Raw genomic sequence first — 16,538 nt, forward strand, 5'->3', positions numbered from 1 at the left:
TAGTGCTCTTCATGCATTGCGATAAAGCCCTAAGCCCCTTGATAGCCATGTATGCCCTCTGCAGATTTAGCATAGGTCATATGGAGAGCCCTAGTCACTTCTCTTCATCAGTAAGACCTTGCCTCCGGGGTTTGAGTGGCTTTGGACATTTCAGACCTAACAGCTTCCTTACAGACCGAAATCAGTGCTTGAAATTATTTTCCTTTAATCTCTTGGATGATGCTTTTGATTAGTGACTAGTGCCATGTGACTAGTTTCACTTGGCTAAAAAGGAGAGAGAAGCAAACGTCACTGTGTGGCGCGAGCCTGAGTTCATAGAGAGGCTAAAAAATCAGTCTTACCTTAAACTCTAATAACACAGGTAGTGGTCACAGTATCAGCCATACCTCTAAGGCAGAGTGTAAATAACCTGTGTTGAAGAAGAGGTTGTAAGGGTCCTTGCATATAGCAGTGGAATGTTGCTCACATGATGAAACCCCTGAAGTGCTTTTAGCAATGGAATCAAAATAAATGGGTGTGATTATTCTTTTTTATGATTAAAAAAAAAAAACAGTAATATTTGTACCCCACAGGACCAGAAAAGCAGGGCGCTTGTGTGACACGTGCTCAGGTGGGGATGGCTGGGGGTGCTTCCTTGACTGTACAGACTGAGTTGAGAAGATAAATGTCTAGTTGGTGCTGACATAAATTAATGACATTTTCCACAAAACCATGGAAAACTTACTCTGTTGATTCCTGTGTTTTCTAAAAAAAAAAAAAAAAAAATGGGGCTGCATTTTTGCACATGGAATTAAAGTCGAATCAGGAAAGAAACAGATGCAAGTTAGAAATTGTTAGGCATCCCTGAATTCACTTAAAATAATAAGCTATATCTGATATTTGCTGCTGTTGACACAGAGTCATGACTTTTCCTTTAGGTGGGAGAGCTGAAAGCCAGACTTGCCTCTCAAGAAGCCGAGTTACAGCTGAGAAATCAGGATGCTGAAGCTCTGATCGCGAAGATCGGGCTTCAGACAGAGAAGCTGAGCAGGGAAAAGGCCATCGCCGATGCTGAGGAGCGAAAGGTCAGGCTAATTCCTCCCTTTGGAGTGCGGAGCTATATTTAGCACAAAATAAACCTTTGTAGGTGAACAATTTTGAACAACTTCCCCTCCAGGGAGCGTAAAATCTAAAGAATTATGATAGTTACACATGTAACAGCATTTCACACCATGATTACCACTTGACCTTTCTTTACATTATGCATTTTCCCACCCTTTTAGCTCTTTTAATGACACAAAAGAACAATAAATACTGAGCTCATTCAAGCATATAATGGATGTGGATTTTGAACATCAGGCCTATTTGTAATACAGTAAAGGTCATGAAGTCACCACAGAGGTTTCTAAAGGTTTTCAGTTTTTAGGCAAATTGAACAACTCAATTGTTAACAAAGCCCATTCCGTCACTCTGCAAGATGGTTTTCGAATTTTGCATTTTAATAATACAACTTAAGGTTATTATTATATCCCAAGCTAAATTTGTCCTTTTTGAGTCCATGGAGGCCATGGCATTCTGTATTATGTTTTATTGTTGGAAACAATTACTTTTAAGATTATATAGACTGGCTTTCTTTGTACTTAGGTTTCCAGTAATTCTGAAATAAATATAACTTATTTTGTCATCTTCTCTTACTGAAACTTCAGCAGCAAGTAGAAGGTATTTCATTTTTGTATATCTCACTTCCCAAGAGAAACAGAATGATTACTAAATGTTTAGTAAATAGCAAACAGAATAATTAGCAATTAGTAAGAAGCAAACAGAATGATTAGTAAATATCTTTTAAAAGTTGAATGAGTGTATATGTATACAAGTTCTATTTTAAACAAAAGATTATAATCAAGGCTTTCTGACTCTTTGTGACCCCATGGACTATATATGGACCTTTCTGACTCTTTGCAACCCCATGGACTATATAGACTATAGAATTCTCCAGGCCAGAATACTGGAGTGGGTAGCCTTTCCCTTCTCCAGGGTATCTACTGAACCCAGGCATCGAACCCAGGTCTCCCATATTGTAGGCGGATTCTTTACCAGCTGAGCCACCAGGGAACCCCAAGAAAACTGGAGTGGGTAGCCTATCCCTTCTCCAGTAAATCTTCCTGACCCAGGAATCAAATCAGGATCTCCTACTTTGCAGGAGGATTCTTTACCAGCTGAGCTACCAGGGAAGCCCTATAATCAAGGCTTAGTTAATACAAAATATGAATTATGAATACTCATAGAGCCAGTGACTCTGTCGCCATTATGCTATTATTCTGCATTAATGATAGCAGAAAATATTTGAGTTTTTCCAGTGATGTTACCATTCATTCACAGACAGATGAATTGTTTTCCTTTTGTCCTAATGTGCATTCAGCATGTCTGCCTTTAACTTGCACACTAAAGACTTGAAAAGTGTATAGAAAATCAAAACGTTAAATATTTTTTTAAAAAACTTATTTTTTAAGTTAAAGATAAGGCATGTTTGGCATGGCCAATAAGCATATAATTCCTAATTCTGGTAATAAATATTTCCATTGAGTTTCAGATAAGTGGAGGATATCTTTAAAGGTATATTTTTATATTTAAAGTAACTGGGTATCACACATGGTGTGATGATCATAAGCTAATTTCACCCAGGGGATATTTTTCAGACATTAACAAATATGTGATGTTCCAATAGTTACTATTTCATAACTCATGCCCTCCTCCGGGAGATTTTGCAGACCCAGGTATCAAACCCACCTCCCTTCTGTCTCCTGCATTGGTGGGCATGTTCTTTACCACTAGTACCACCTGGGAAGCCAAAATCCATTTTTACAGATCTTAAATTATAACAAGTACTGTGGAGGTCTTTTTACATTTCTGTATGTGAATTTCTAAGGCAAAATTGTCCTCACAAAGAGGGGGAAATGCTTTAGCAAATTAGAACTCATCCGACTGGTTGTTTCATGAAATTCTTCAGACATGGAAAAGATACATGCTATTATTTTAAAACCTAATCCATACCAAAAGATAAGAATACTTTAAAATATTTTCATATTATTCATGAGGCTCAACTTAATTATAAATAACAAATATTGTCTGAGCACCAATTTTTTTGGGGGGTCCTGGCACTTTTCTAGGCTCTTAAAGGTATATAACAGGCAAGGTGCCTGCATGTTGCTTACATTGTAATGGGAAAGATAGGAGATGAGTGACAATGTTGATAGACAAGATATTTTATGTTAATGATAAGGGCTATGATGAAAGTCAAATAGATGCAATAGTGGAAAAAACTATTTTAAATTGGTTATGGAAGAAAGTTCTATTTGTAATTAAATTATGTAGAGTCAAGGTATTAATCAGATATATGCCATGAGCTCACATTGGTCATATGCACAACAACGTACTAGATTCTATGTGGTTCTTATAAAGGGGTGTATATGGACTCTCTGATTCTATGAAATTGAAGTCTCAAGGTTTAATACATAAAAAGTACCTTAAAAGTAACAAAAGTACATTGCAACATTTAATATGGCTTAACAAATATTGGAGTTGGGAGACTGTCTTTCTGTACATCTTGACAATCCATATAGAGAAGCCAGTTGAAATTGTTGCTTCAAATGTGTGAGATCATCAAGGATTATTCAAATCACAGGTGCTGCTAACAGTGACTTCAAGTAACAGAAGCACCATTAAGCTTCTGACAATTAGATCTTCCATCTTTGATGTATCAGCTCCAGGTTCCAAGAATCCTCTGATCCCTTTCAAATTGCCCTCTTTGTTGAGTATAAATGAGTGAAAATACTTTCCATATTGCAGAGCTGATATAATCTCTTGAAAAGGTAAACATTCTCCCTCATTTTGAGTGGTCTTCAGGTTTTTAATGTCTGTTTTCTAAAGATGGATGGGATTGAATTTTGGAGGACCATCAGGAATTTCTTATAGTCTGAAGGTAAGTGAGAGTCATATATTTGTTAACTGGAGCTTCCATAACAAAATATCACAGACTAGGAGGCTTAAACAGTGTTGTTCAGTTGCTCAGTCGTGTCAGACTCTTTGTGACCCCATGATATGCAGCACGCCAGGCTTCCCTGTCTTTCACCATCACCATCTCCCAGAGCTTGCTCAAACTCATGTCTGTTGAGTCGGTGATGCCATCCAACCATCTTGTCCTCTGTCATCAGCTTCTCCTCCTGCCTTCAGTCTTTCCCAGCATCAGGGTCTTTTCCAATAATTCCGCTCTTGGCATCAGGTGGCCACAGTGTTGAAGCTTCAACTTCAGCATCAGTCCTTCCAATGAATATTCAGGGTTGATTTCCTTTAGGATTGGCTGGTTTGATCTCCTTGCAGTCCAAGGGGCTCTCAGGAATCTTCTTCAACACCAATGTTCAAAAGCATCAATTCTTCAACACTCAGCCTTCTTTATGGTCCAACTCTCACATCTATATATGACTACTGGAAAAACCATAGCTTTGACTAGATGGACCTTTGTTGGCAAAGTAATGTCTCTGCTTTTAAATACACTGTCTAGTTTTGTCATAGTTTTTCTTTCAAGGAGCAAGTGTCTTTTAATTCCATGGCTGCAGTCACTGTACACAGTGATTTTGGAGCCCACGAAAATAAAGTCTGTCACTGTTTCCATTGTTTCCCCATCTATTTGCCATGAAGTGATGGCACTGGATCACATGATCTTAGTTTTCTGAGTGTTGAGTTTAAAGCCAACTTTTTCACTCTCCTCTTTCACCTTCTCAGGAGGCTCTTTAGCTCCTCTTCACTTTGTGCCAAAAGGATAGTGTCATCAGCATATCTGAGGTTATTGATATTTTCCCAGCAATCTTGATTCCAGCTTGTGCTTCATCTAGCCCAGCATTTTGCATAATGTACTCTGCATATAAGTTAAATAAGCAGGGTGACAGTATACAGCCTTGATGTACTCCTTTCCCAATTTTGAACCAGTCTGTTTTTACATGTCCTTTTCTACCTATTGCTTAGAACTGGCTTAAATAGTAGAGATTTATTTTCTCAGAGTTCTGGAGTCTGGAAGTCCAAGACCAAGTTGTTGGCGGGTTTGGTTTCTCCCGAGGCCTCTCTCCACTGGGTTTGCAGACGGCCGCCTTCTCACTTGTCCTCACGTGTTTTTCCTCAGTTCACATACCCTTGCTGACTCGTGTGTGACTAGATTTCCTCCTCTTACAAAGACACTAGTCAGATCGGATTAAGCCTCACCCAACAGGCTTAGTTTAATTTAACCATTTTTAAAGTCCCGCTCTGTAACACAGCGACATTCAGTGGTCCTGGGTTTAAGGCTTCAACCTGAGAATTTTGAATGGACACAGTTCAGCCCATAACAAGCAATTATTGTGACTTTATCCTCTCGTTGTGATCACCACTAAGTTTCATGAGCCATCTGCAAGGAGCTTTTGACAAGTAGAGGGCAGGAGGAGGCTGGTGTTCCCATGAATGGGGCTGTCTTCAAATATGTTTTAATAGACGTTGGTAAAGAGAAAAGCTTCCCTGCAGCTCTTCCACCTTCCCCAGGTTGGGCCTCATTAACCAGTCCCCAGGAGCCTTGTGGGAGGGAGGCAGAGAAAAAGTGCACAGTCAGGCTTCCCAAGTCACCATGATACACAGCAGTTTCACAGCTCCAGTAAGGCTGCACTTAGGGTGAGAGGGATTGGGGATGAGAAGTAAGCTGACCAACCTGGAGTATTTTTTTTCATTTGCATTTGTGGGGTTCAGTTGTTAAATGTTCTAAATTGCCCTGTTTATCAAATTACCCAAAGGGATGATACTCCATTAATAGTAAAGGAAGAGAGAGTAGTATGTATGACCCTAGTCTTGTTGAAATAGCATTTAGGAGAAATACTCCCTAGGGTTTCTTCTAAGTGTTAAAAATCTATGATCCCACATCCAGTTTAAAAAGATACTATTATAAATGGTCACAAGGAGCATGTATAGATTCATTATATCCTTAAGGAAAGTAAATAAACCTGATGTAATAACTCACTCAAATACAGCCTCTGTTTTCTCTATAGCAGTATTCTCTAACACATTGAAAATATAGTATGCTTGGAGTTTTCACGGTCATTCCTGGAAGGATTGCGGTTTGGGAGCAGTTCTCAGTAAGCATGCAGAGTTTCTCTACAGATGTTAATAGTAACCATACGTATTGGCCGGAGGTCACATATCTAGCCTGAACCAATTACGTTCATAAGAGGTGCAGTACACAGCAAAATAATGGTTAATCAGGAGAAGGGTAATTATTGCTAATAAAGCTGTGGTAGACAAAGCAATTTGTTGTGAGCAGTGTTTAATTTTATGGTGTAGATGAACCTATTCATTCCAAACACATCTGAAGAAATGCACTTTTGTTTTTTTTGTTTTTTTGTTTTGCACACATGATGATTCACAGTCCCCATTACCACAGCAACCATCCCCCATGGTGACTGGATCCTGGTGCCCGGCAGCCATAGCTTTGAAACTCCACATTTCTGCTGAGGACAAGAATTTTACTCTTCCTAGACGTTCAAGTTCTGTGTTCTAAAGGGAGAAGGATCAAAACTCCTAAAGTCCTCATTTTGACCTTGTTCGAGTTTACCAACATGGCTTCCCTATATCCATATTATTAGGTTGGTGCAAACGGAATTTTGGTTTCAGACTGTGAATTTTAAATCATTGTAGCTAGGCTCAAATACAGCTTTATTAGTCAAAATAAGAACCATTACAGTCACGTTTTTGCCAGTGAGAAATAAGTTTGTTTATTCCTATAGCATAAAAATCCATGTTTCAGGATTCAACAAACTCTTGGAAAGCATTTTTGGCCTCTTGCTGGTTGTGGAAGAGTTTTCCCTACCAAAAGTTATTGAGATAACTTGAAGAAGTGGTAGTTGGTTAGCGAGAGGTCAGGTGAATATGGCAGATGAAGCAAAACTTGATAGCCCAGTTCATTCAGCTTCTGAAACATTGGCTGTGTGATGTGGCCGGGCGTTGTTGTGGAGAAGAACTGGGCCCTTCCTGCTGACCAGCGCCAGGTGCAGGCATTGAAGCTTTTGGTGCATCTCATCCGTTTGCTGAGCATACTCCTCAGTGTAATGGTTTCACCGGCATTCAGAAAGCTGTAGTGGATCAGACGGGCAGTAGACAATCTAACAGTGACCATGACCTTTCTTCGGTGCCAGTTTGGCTTTGGGAAATGCTTCGGAACCTCTTCTCAGTCCAACCACTGAACTGTTCATCACTGGTTGTCATAAAATCCACTCTTCATCACAGTCACAATCCAATAGACAAATGCTTTATTGTTGGTGTGTAGAATAAGAGAAAATGACACTTGAACAATGACACTTGATGATTTTTTTTTCAGTCAGCTCATGAGGCACTCACTTATTGATCTTTTTCACCTTTCCAATTTGCTTCAAATGCTGAGTGACCTTAAAAGGGTTGACACTGAGTTCTTCGGCAACTTCTTGTATAGTTGTAAGAGGTTCAGCTTCAGTGATCCTTTCAGTTGGCCAGCCACTGCACTCTTCATCTTCCAGACTCTCATATCCTTTGCAAAATTTCTTGAACAACCAATGCAGTGTATGTTCATTAGCAGTTCCTGGCCAAATGCATTGTTGATGTTGCCAATTGTCTCCACTGCTTTACGACCCATTTTGAACTCAAATAAGAAAATCGCTGGAACTTGCTTTTTGTCTAACATCATTTCCCTAGTCTAAAATAAATATAAACAGCAAGTAATAAGTCATTAGCCAAAAAACAAAGTGAAAAATGCACATTAAAATGATATATAACATAAGAATGTTTTCAATACCAAATGGCAAATTTCAACAATGCAAAAACCACAATTACTTTTGCACCAACCTAGTATATAATTAGTCTTCATAAAATTTCTTTGTACTGATAAACATGCACAGAGTAGGAAAAAAAAAAAATGCACAGAGTGAATAATATCTTTTAGTCAGTTGAGCAAAACAGCTTCACATTCATTCTTTTTTTTCAATTTCATTTGTTTATTTTTGCTTTTTTACTGTGCTGGGTCTTTCTTGCTGTGCTCCGGCTTTCTCTAGTTTGGATAGCAGGGGCTACTCTCTAGTTGCAGCGCATGGGCTTCTCATTGCAGTGGCTTCTCTTGTTGCAGAGCACAGGCTCTAGGCTTGTGGACTTCAGTAGTTGTGGCTCATGGGCTTAGTTACCCTGCAGCATGTGGGATCTTCCTGGATCAGGGATCGAACTCGTGTGCCCTGCACTGGCAGGCAGATTCTTAACCACTGGACCACCAGGAAAGCCCCTTTACATTTATTCTTGAAGAATAGTTAACATGGCTTTTAGATAATGTAAGTATAAGTAATTAGATAATGTAGGTAAGGTAAAGATAAGCAAAAATTAAGAGAATTTTGGCAAAAGTATTTTGTGATCTAGTTTACTGAGTCAGCTTAGATTTTCACTTGTCCAGGACTTGCCGAAAAAGAAAACTGAAAAACAAAGGATTTGCTTAAAACAGTCAAAGCCCTGCTTGGAGCATTTTGATATTTGAGTCCATTTGTGTTGAGATTTGTGTTGTATGTTTTGTGCATATGCAAAGCTTTGTGTATACCATATGCCTGAAGAGAAATTAGTCTTTGTGACAAAATCCTCATTTGTTCAAAATATAGGCAAATTATTCAACAGTGTCTCTGAGGCAGCTTGCATTTTTCAAGAGAGATATCTGAGACGATAATAGGTTTGTGTGTTTTTCCTCTTTGATTAGGTGACGGCCATTCAGACTGAAGTGTCCCAGAAGCAGAGGGAGTGTGAGGCAGACTTACTGAAAGCTGAGCCCGCGCTGGTGGCTGCGACAGCTGCCCTCAATACACTCAACAGGGTAAGAATGATTCCTGGGCTCAGGGCTTCCTCAGAATATTTGAAGGTTATTAGAGTTTGAATAACTGAATTGATAGTGAAATCCATGCCATCAAAAAAAAAGAAAGTCCCATAAAATGTTACAGTTGAAACAACTATTTAAGGACATCATTGAGGTCATCATTATAGTTGAGCTGCCTTTCCCATCCCAAAGTCTGTCCTCCTTGGCCTCAGCATGTAATCTCCTTTGAATACTTCCAATGCCATGCAGTTTATGCTGTCATAAAAGGCAACTCTATTGTTAGCACTTAAATTTGGCCCAAATCCAGTGGTTCATATTATGTGTTGCTTTAAAAACCAAGTGGAAGATTCTTTATTTCCTCTGTTGCTTTAACAAGTAAGTGGGGGGTTCTTTATATCCTCTGGATATTTCCTTTTATGAATATCTTATAAAAGTAGTATTAATGGGAGACCCTCAGGTAAAGCAGAAAAACCTGGAAGCAAAGATACCTAGTTTTGACCCACACCATTTTTCCTAGCTTCACATTATTAGCAAAATCTCATTGAGCATTCAAATTCCCATAAGAGAAAATAAACTGTGGTGATCAGAAGGACTGTGTAAAGAGAGATGGAATTATGGGCAATGTTATTTTTAAAAACTGGCAGCTGGTCTTCTTTCAGTTCTGCTAGGCCTCTGGGGAGATTCCCAGGGCATTACTAGGCCTGAGGGTCTTGGATTCACTTTCAAAGAGGAAAGGATCCAGACTTCCACTGCTCTTCAAAGAAATATTCCATTCGTTTCTCTCAGTATTCTTTTGAAGAAAATAATTTTGACTGTGAACAGAGAGTTATTATCTTCATGGATGTTCCTTTTAGCATTACCATAAAGTTAAACAGTTTAAAAGAACATAAGTATACTGTGATGGAAGATTGATTATTCTGCATTCAAATAACCTGCTGCCATTAAAATGATAATTGTTAAGTCCAAGCTAGCAATGTGAAAAAAATGTTCATGATCTATTAAATGAAAAAGGCATAGTATAAAATAGCATATGTTATGACATTTTTTAATAAGAACATGCTTATACATAGGAAAAGTTGGAAAAAAGATAAAAGTAACTAATTATCTCTGAGTAATGAAATTTTATACTTCCCTCTTTCTGAGCTCTAGAATGTTTATTTTGTTCTTTGTGCTTTATATTGGCAGCTTTTTCTCTGAATATATTATTATTTACTCAGTCAAAATAAATTAATATCACTTAAATATAAAGCTCAATATATTTATAAATGATGAAAGGATTTTGGTTACTTAGCTCTCAGTTAGCATTCAGTTCAGTTCAGTTGCTCAGTCGTGTCCGACTCTTTGCCACCCCATGAATCGCAGCACGCCAGGCCTCCCTGTCCATCACAAACTCCCGGAGTCCACCCAAACCCATGTCCATCACGTCGGTGATGCCATTCAGCCATCTCATCCTCTGTCGTCCCCTTCTCCTCCTGCCCCCAATCCTTCCCAGCATTAGGGTCTTTTCCAGTGAGTCAACTCTTCGCGTGAGGTAGCCAAAGTATTGGAGTTTCAGCTTCAGCATCAGTCCTTCCAATGAACACCCAGGACTGATCTCCTTTAGGATGGACTGGTTGGATCTCCTTGCAGCCCAAGGAAGTCTCAAGAATCTTCTCCAACACCACAGTTCAAAAGCATCAATTCTTTGGCGCTCAGCTTTCTTCACCATCCAACTCTCACATCCATACACGACTAATGGAAAAACCATAGCCTTGACTAAATGGACCTTTGTTGGCAAAGTAATGTCTCTACTTTTAAATATGCTGTCCAGGTTGATCATAACTTTCCTTCCAAGGAGTAAGCGTCTTTTAATTTCATGGCTGCACTCACCATCTGCAGTGATTTTGGAGCCCAAAAAATAAAGTCTGACACTGTTTCCACTGTTTCTCCATCTATTTGCCATGAAGTGATGGGACCAGATGCCATGATCTTTGTTTTCTGAATGTTGAAACAGGCACATTTGGCCTGGAGTACAGAATGAAGCAGGGCAAAGGCTAATGGAGTTTAGCCAAGAGAATGCAACGGTCATAGCAAACACCCTCTTCCAACAACACAAGAGAAGACTCTACACATGGACATCACCAGATGGTCAACACCGAAATCAGATTGATTATGTTCTTTGCAGCCAAAGATGGAGAAGCTCTATACAGTCAGTAGAAACAAGACCAGGAGCTGACTGTGGCTCAGATCATGAACTCCTTATTGCCAAATTCAGACTTAAATTGAAGAAAGTAGGGAAAACCACTAGACCATTCAGGTATGACCTAAATCAAATCCCTTATGATTATACAGTGGAAGTGAGAAATAGATTAAAGGGACTATATCTGATAGAGTGCCTGATGAACTATGAACAGTGGTTCATGACATTGTACAGGAGACAGGGATTAAGACCATCCCCATGGAAAAGAAATGAAGAAAAGCAAAATGGTTGTCTGAGGAGGCCTTACAAATGGCTGTGAAAGAAGAGAAGCAAAAAGCAAAGGGGAAAAGAAAAGATATTCCCATCTGAATGCAGAGTTCCAAAGAATAGCAAGGGGAGATAAGAAAGCCTTCCTCAGCATTCAATGCAAAGAAATAGAGGAAAACAACAGAATGGGAAAGACTAGATATCTCTTCAAGAAAATTAGAGATACCAAGGGAACATTTCATGCAGAGATGGGCTCGATAAAGGACAGAAATGGTATGGACCTAACAGAAGCAGATGATATTAAGAAGAGGTGGTAAGAATGCCTAGAAGAACTGTACAAAAAAGATCTTAATGACCCGGATAATCACGATGGTGTGATCACTCACCTAGAGCCAGACATCCTGGAATGTGAAGTCAAGTGGACCTTAGAAAGCATCACTCAGTTAGCCTTAGCATACTTTATGTTTTTGCTTTTACTCTTGTTTTCACACACTTTCTGTTCTTTGTAGTCATTTCCCAAATGAAAAGGCAATTTATGGTAATAGAGGAGAATCAGGTTCAACATTTGATGAGATTTTATAGGTAAGAGTATATAATACTGTTCAGGAAATTTCATAGAAAATCCTTAAAAAAACACACACACACACAAAAAAAACATGTATTGTGAACCTACATATACTTCTTACAGACATTAATTCTTACTCCAAAGTATTTTCCTGGTACTTGTAACGTATTACATTAATACCATCTCTTGAGTAAATTAAGATTCTGACCTTCAGAGAGGAATGTACCTAAGGAGGTACCTTACATACCTAAGGAGGAATGTAGAAAGAAGGTTCAGCCTCTATGGGCATCTTCCTGGTTGAGTCATTATAGTGTAATAGAAGATGTTTCTTGTGCATATAAAGCAGAAAAACAAAGCTAAAATACTCTGAACTAAGGGACTCTTTCTGAGTTTTGCTGTTATTTAGTCGCTAAGTTGTGTCTGACTCTTTGTGACCCCGTGGACTATAGCCCACCAGGCTTCTCTGTCCATGGGATTCTCCAGGGAAGAATACTGGAGTGGGTTGCCATTTCGTTCTCCAGGGGATCTTCCCTACCCAGGGATCAAACCCCTGTGTCTTGAATTGGCAGGCAGATTCTTTACCACTGCACCACCAGGGAATTCCCTGTTTCTGGAAGGCCTGATTCAAAGACAAATATATTACATAGGTTGGATGAACCCATAAATACCCTAAAACCTATACGTTTATGAAATTCTGTGGCCTCAGTGTGCAAGACTCTGCAGGACTGGTACATTAGGAAGATTAATTTACTTGGAACCCAAAAAGGCAGTGATGTTTCCAAAGTATCAGAAGAGTGCCAGAAAGACCTGGACCTACTGGTGTCCCACAGTGGGATCTCTGGGAGGGCTGCAAAAAGTGCCAAACCGAGACCGGTGTGAAAAGGAGGGGGTGGAAAAGACTAGCCACTGAAAACCAGCTTAATGACTGAACAGCGGTCTTGAGAGAGCAGAGCGCCCTGGTCTTGAGAGTGTGTGTGCTTTCCTTCAGGTCAATCTCACTGAGCTGAAAGCCTTTCCCAACCCTCCAAATGCAGTTACCAACGTTACTGCGGCTGTGATGGTCCTTCTGGCTCCCCGGGGCAGAGTGCCGAAAGACCGGAGTTGGAAAGCAGCTAGAGTCTTCATGGGAAAGGTATCAGCCTGGCAGCGTGAAAATTCTGATGATTTCTGTGTTCAGTTCTGTGGTTATATTGTCATCAGGGACTGGGAATTTGGGATTAGCAGATGCAAACTATTTTATGCAGAATGGATAAACAATAGGGTCCTGTTGTATAGCACAGGGAACTATATTCAATATCCTCTGATAGACCATATGAAAAGAATGTGTATGTCTGTGTGTATATATATATTCTCTACATATGTATAATTGAATCTCTGTGCTCTACATCAGAAATTAACCCAACATTGTGAACCAACTATACTTCAGTAAAATAAATTTTCTTAAAGTACATACAGTTTGAGGAGGAAGAAGCAGCTATAAAATCCCTAATTATTAAAAAGAAATCATCTTCAGATTTGCTGAGAGTCATCTGCTGTGCGTCCTCTGGACCTAGAACTTTTGTTTGCCAGGTTGGAGATTAGCGTGGGGTTGGAGCACACCTAGAGCAGCACCAGCAGCAGTTGGAAGGTTGCTAATTATCTTCAAAATTACGAAAGCAGTTAAGTGTAGGAGGGAGAAAATTACATGGGTTTCTTCTGTTGGAAAATGTTACTAATGCACAAGAAGGTGAAGCAAAGGGGCTTTGGGGTATGTGCTTTTCTTTTTCTTTTCTGCCTTTCTTTTCTTCAAAATGTGAATGCCTCCTGTGCAAAGACTGAATATCTTACCCTGGGATAGAAGGGATTTTAAAAGTGTCCATTGCTAATTCTAACTTTAGACTGTAAAGACTGAAAAAGTCAAACAGTGGGATAAATGCAGCTTGCCAATTTTGCCTTTGTGATGTGAATCCTAAAAGCTGATTTTAACTTTTGATCTTGGAATTTTCTCTGCAGCACAAATGGCTCATTGCAATAAGTCGTTTTTGCTTTACAGGTGGATGATTTTTTGCAAGCGTTAATTAACTATGACAAAGAGCACATTCCAGAGAATTGTCTAAAAGTGGTGAAGGAACAGTATTTGAAAGACCCCGAGTTCAACCCAAGCCTGATTCGGACCAAATCTTTTGCAGCAGCTGGTCTCTGCGCCTGGGTCATCAACATCATGAAATTCTACGAGGTGTATCAGGCCTGACCAGATGGTTTATGGGTGTTATTCAGGAAGCATCATATATATATTAATTTCTAGGCCAGCAAAAAATGTAAAATAATTTGATATTTAATTATAAGATAAAGTTCAAAGAATAAGACATGAAACCATCAGATTAATCGTAATTCTCTAAAGGAGGATAGCTGAAATGTTGGAAGCCGTGCTTTTTTAGGGTAGAGTAACTTCTTTAGATCAAATAGCAGCAATTAAATTTGATTTGATTAGATAAAAACATTTGGGTAGAATAATTATATTTATTTATATTGAAATATTTCAGTTGTTGACTTGAAACAACTGCAAATCTGAGTTCACGTTTAATTAAATTTTATCCCTGCTCTCAAAGCAGAAATTTACACCAGCTACAAGTAGACTTAATGAGATGAGAAATAACCTTTGGAGGACTTTCATATTTTAATGACAAATGTGTTTTTGACTGTATGCGGTCTATTCTAAAGCTTGTACTTTTGGGCCAAATAGAGATAGATGATCATTTCAGTTAATCATTTATTTATCAAGTACTTGTCTTGCCAGTTGTGTCCCAAACACTTAGCGAAGGACTGGATGTGAAAAGGGAACATGCATGGCCCTTTGCCAGGAAGAACTGACTCATTTCTGTCTTTAAGTCTTGCGTGTTATATTCAAAGGTAGAATTGCTGAGGAGATGCCACTGTCTTTCCCAGAATGATTTTCAGAAAACTAGGGTATGTCCTTCACTCTGGGAAGGACCCATGGGAATAGGACCCTGTCCGTCTCTCTTTAGTGGAAACCTGTATCAGGCCAGACTGCAGGCAGATCACGGCTGATGGGCGGCCTCGCTCCATAATGGCACACCTCACCGCTGCGCTGGCCTCACACCCTCGGTGGAAAGACAAGCCCAGCACTGGACCATTGCTGTGTTCTCTGTTGTTTTGCTATGACATAGAAAATTTAATTTCCTTTCTCCCTGCCCAACAGAATATTTGATCCACTCAAATGCTCAAATCACCCATTCAGATAACCTTTAAGTTGGCCAGGAACTTAGAGAAAAAAAAAAAAAAGTGTTAGTGTGTTTAACGTTATACTGTGTGAGGGTTATCTCTCATGTTTCTTTCTGGGTTCAGAGAATTTCTCCACACCAGTTTTCTGCCTTTAAGGCTAGACATGATCCCACCTTTAGCTGTAGTTGCTATACTCGACAATTTCTGGTGATAATGAGGGTTGTCTCCAAATTTTATGAAAAATTAATTTTATATCATAATGATATGTGGCCTGTGTAGCATTTTATGCTAGTGCTTATCACTCTAATGTCCATAACAAATGAGTGAGTAATGGACAAGCAGAGAAAATTTGGAAGGCTATATGGATTTTTGTTCTGCCATTAGGTGTTACCATGACTAAAAGTAAACACCAAATTTCTAGAGATTAGAAATTTGTTAGAATTGGTTAGAAAATCTCTAACCAAATTAGAGATTTTAATTGTAAAGCTTCCAGGAAATAGAAGACTGAATGATTACCTGCCCTCTTTGCATCTTCATTGCCTTGTGAAATAACCCTTATGTGGCTTTTCAGGTCTACTGTGACGTGGAGCCCAAACGCCAAGCATTGGCCCAAGCAAACTTAGAACTGGCTGCAGCTACTGAGAAATTGGAGGCTATCAGGAAAAAGCTAGCGGTAAGTACAGGCTCCAACACAGAAGAAGTTCCTAAGTGGTGGAACCCCGCCCCACCCTTAGGATCCCACCTTCAGACAGGGCCGTCTCTGAGACCTACCGCTCAGGAAGGAACTGGACCTTTCATGAGTATATTCATTTATATTCTTCTTCAGTAGACACTCCTCACCTGCTGGATGCTGGACACCGAGCTGGAAAGGGGACTTTCATGATTTCTGCACTTAAGAAACTTTCATGGTCTGGCAGTAGAATGAGGATAGTGTTCAGGGATTTAAAGCAAGGATTCTGGAACCAAAGTGTCTGGGTTTACATCCAGACTCCACTATTTACTGTTTCACCCAGCACATGTTAGTTAACCTCTCTGAGCCTCTTTTTTCTCATCTGATAAATTGGTACTGTAATAGCATTTACTTCTTAGGTCGATCATGAAGATAAAATGAGAGTAATTCATAATGAGAATTTAGCATGGTGCTTGGCATATAGTATGTGATTAGAAAATGCTAACTGCAAATATTATCACCTTGACTATCTCTACAAGTACATAACAGATCATTGTCGTTTGGTGCTACAAGTATGTGTGTGACTATATCCAGAATGCAATTGGAGCGCCAAAAAAGAGCCTAGAGAAATTAGGGAAAGTTTCATAATGAAGGTGTATTTGATATGAGCTGCAAAAATTACTTGTGAGTCACCAAGGATAACAAAATCAGGAAAGGTGTTTGTGATAAAAAAAAAAAGTGAAGAAAAGAGGGAAGAAGCAGTTGGTAG

At 39.3% G+C, this 16,538-nt stretch overlaps 1 protein-coding gene across 1 annotated transcript in view; it reads left to right on the forward strand.

Moving 5' to 3' along the window:
* The window catches only part of DNAH11 (dynein axonemal heavy chain 11), a 353,936-nt gene that overhangs the window by 216,230 nt on the left and 121,168 nt on the right, over positions 1 to 16,538 (forward strand). The window contains exons 57-61 of the mRNA XM_061165046.1: positions 918 to 1,064; positions 8,753 to 8,866; positions 12,866 to 13,009; positions 13,910 to 14,092; positions 15,671 to 15,772. Of these exons, the coding sequence (XP_061021029.1) occupies positions 918 to 1,064; positions 8,753 to 8,866; positions 12,866 to 13,009; positions 13,910 to 14,092; positions 15,671 to 15,772 (690 nt within the window). The remainder of the gene's footprint in view (positions 1 to 917; positions 1,065 to 8,752; positions 8,867 to 12,865; positions 13,010 to 13,909; positions 14,093 to 15,670; positions 15,773 to 16,538) is intronic.

Source organism: Dama dama, chromosome 18, assembly GCF_033118175.1.
Source record: "Dama dama isolate Ldn47 chromosome 18, ASM3311817v1, whole genome shotgun sequence".
Classification (NCBI taxonomy): domain Eukaryota; kingdom Metazoa; phylum Chordata; class Mammalia; order Artiodactyla; family Cervidae; genus Dama; species Dama dama.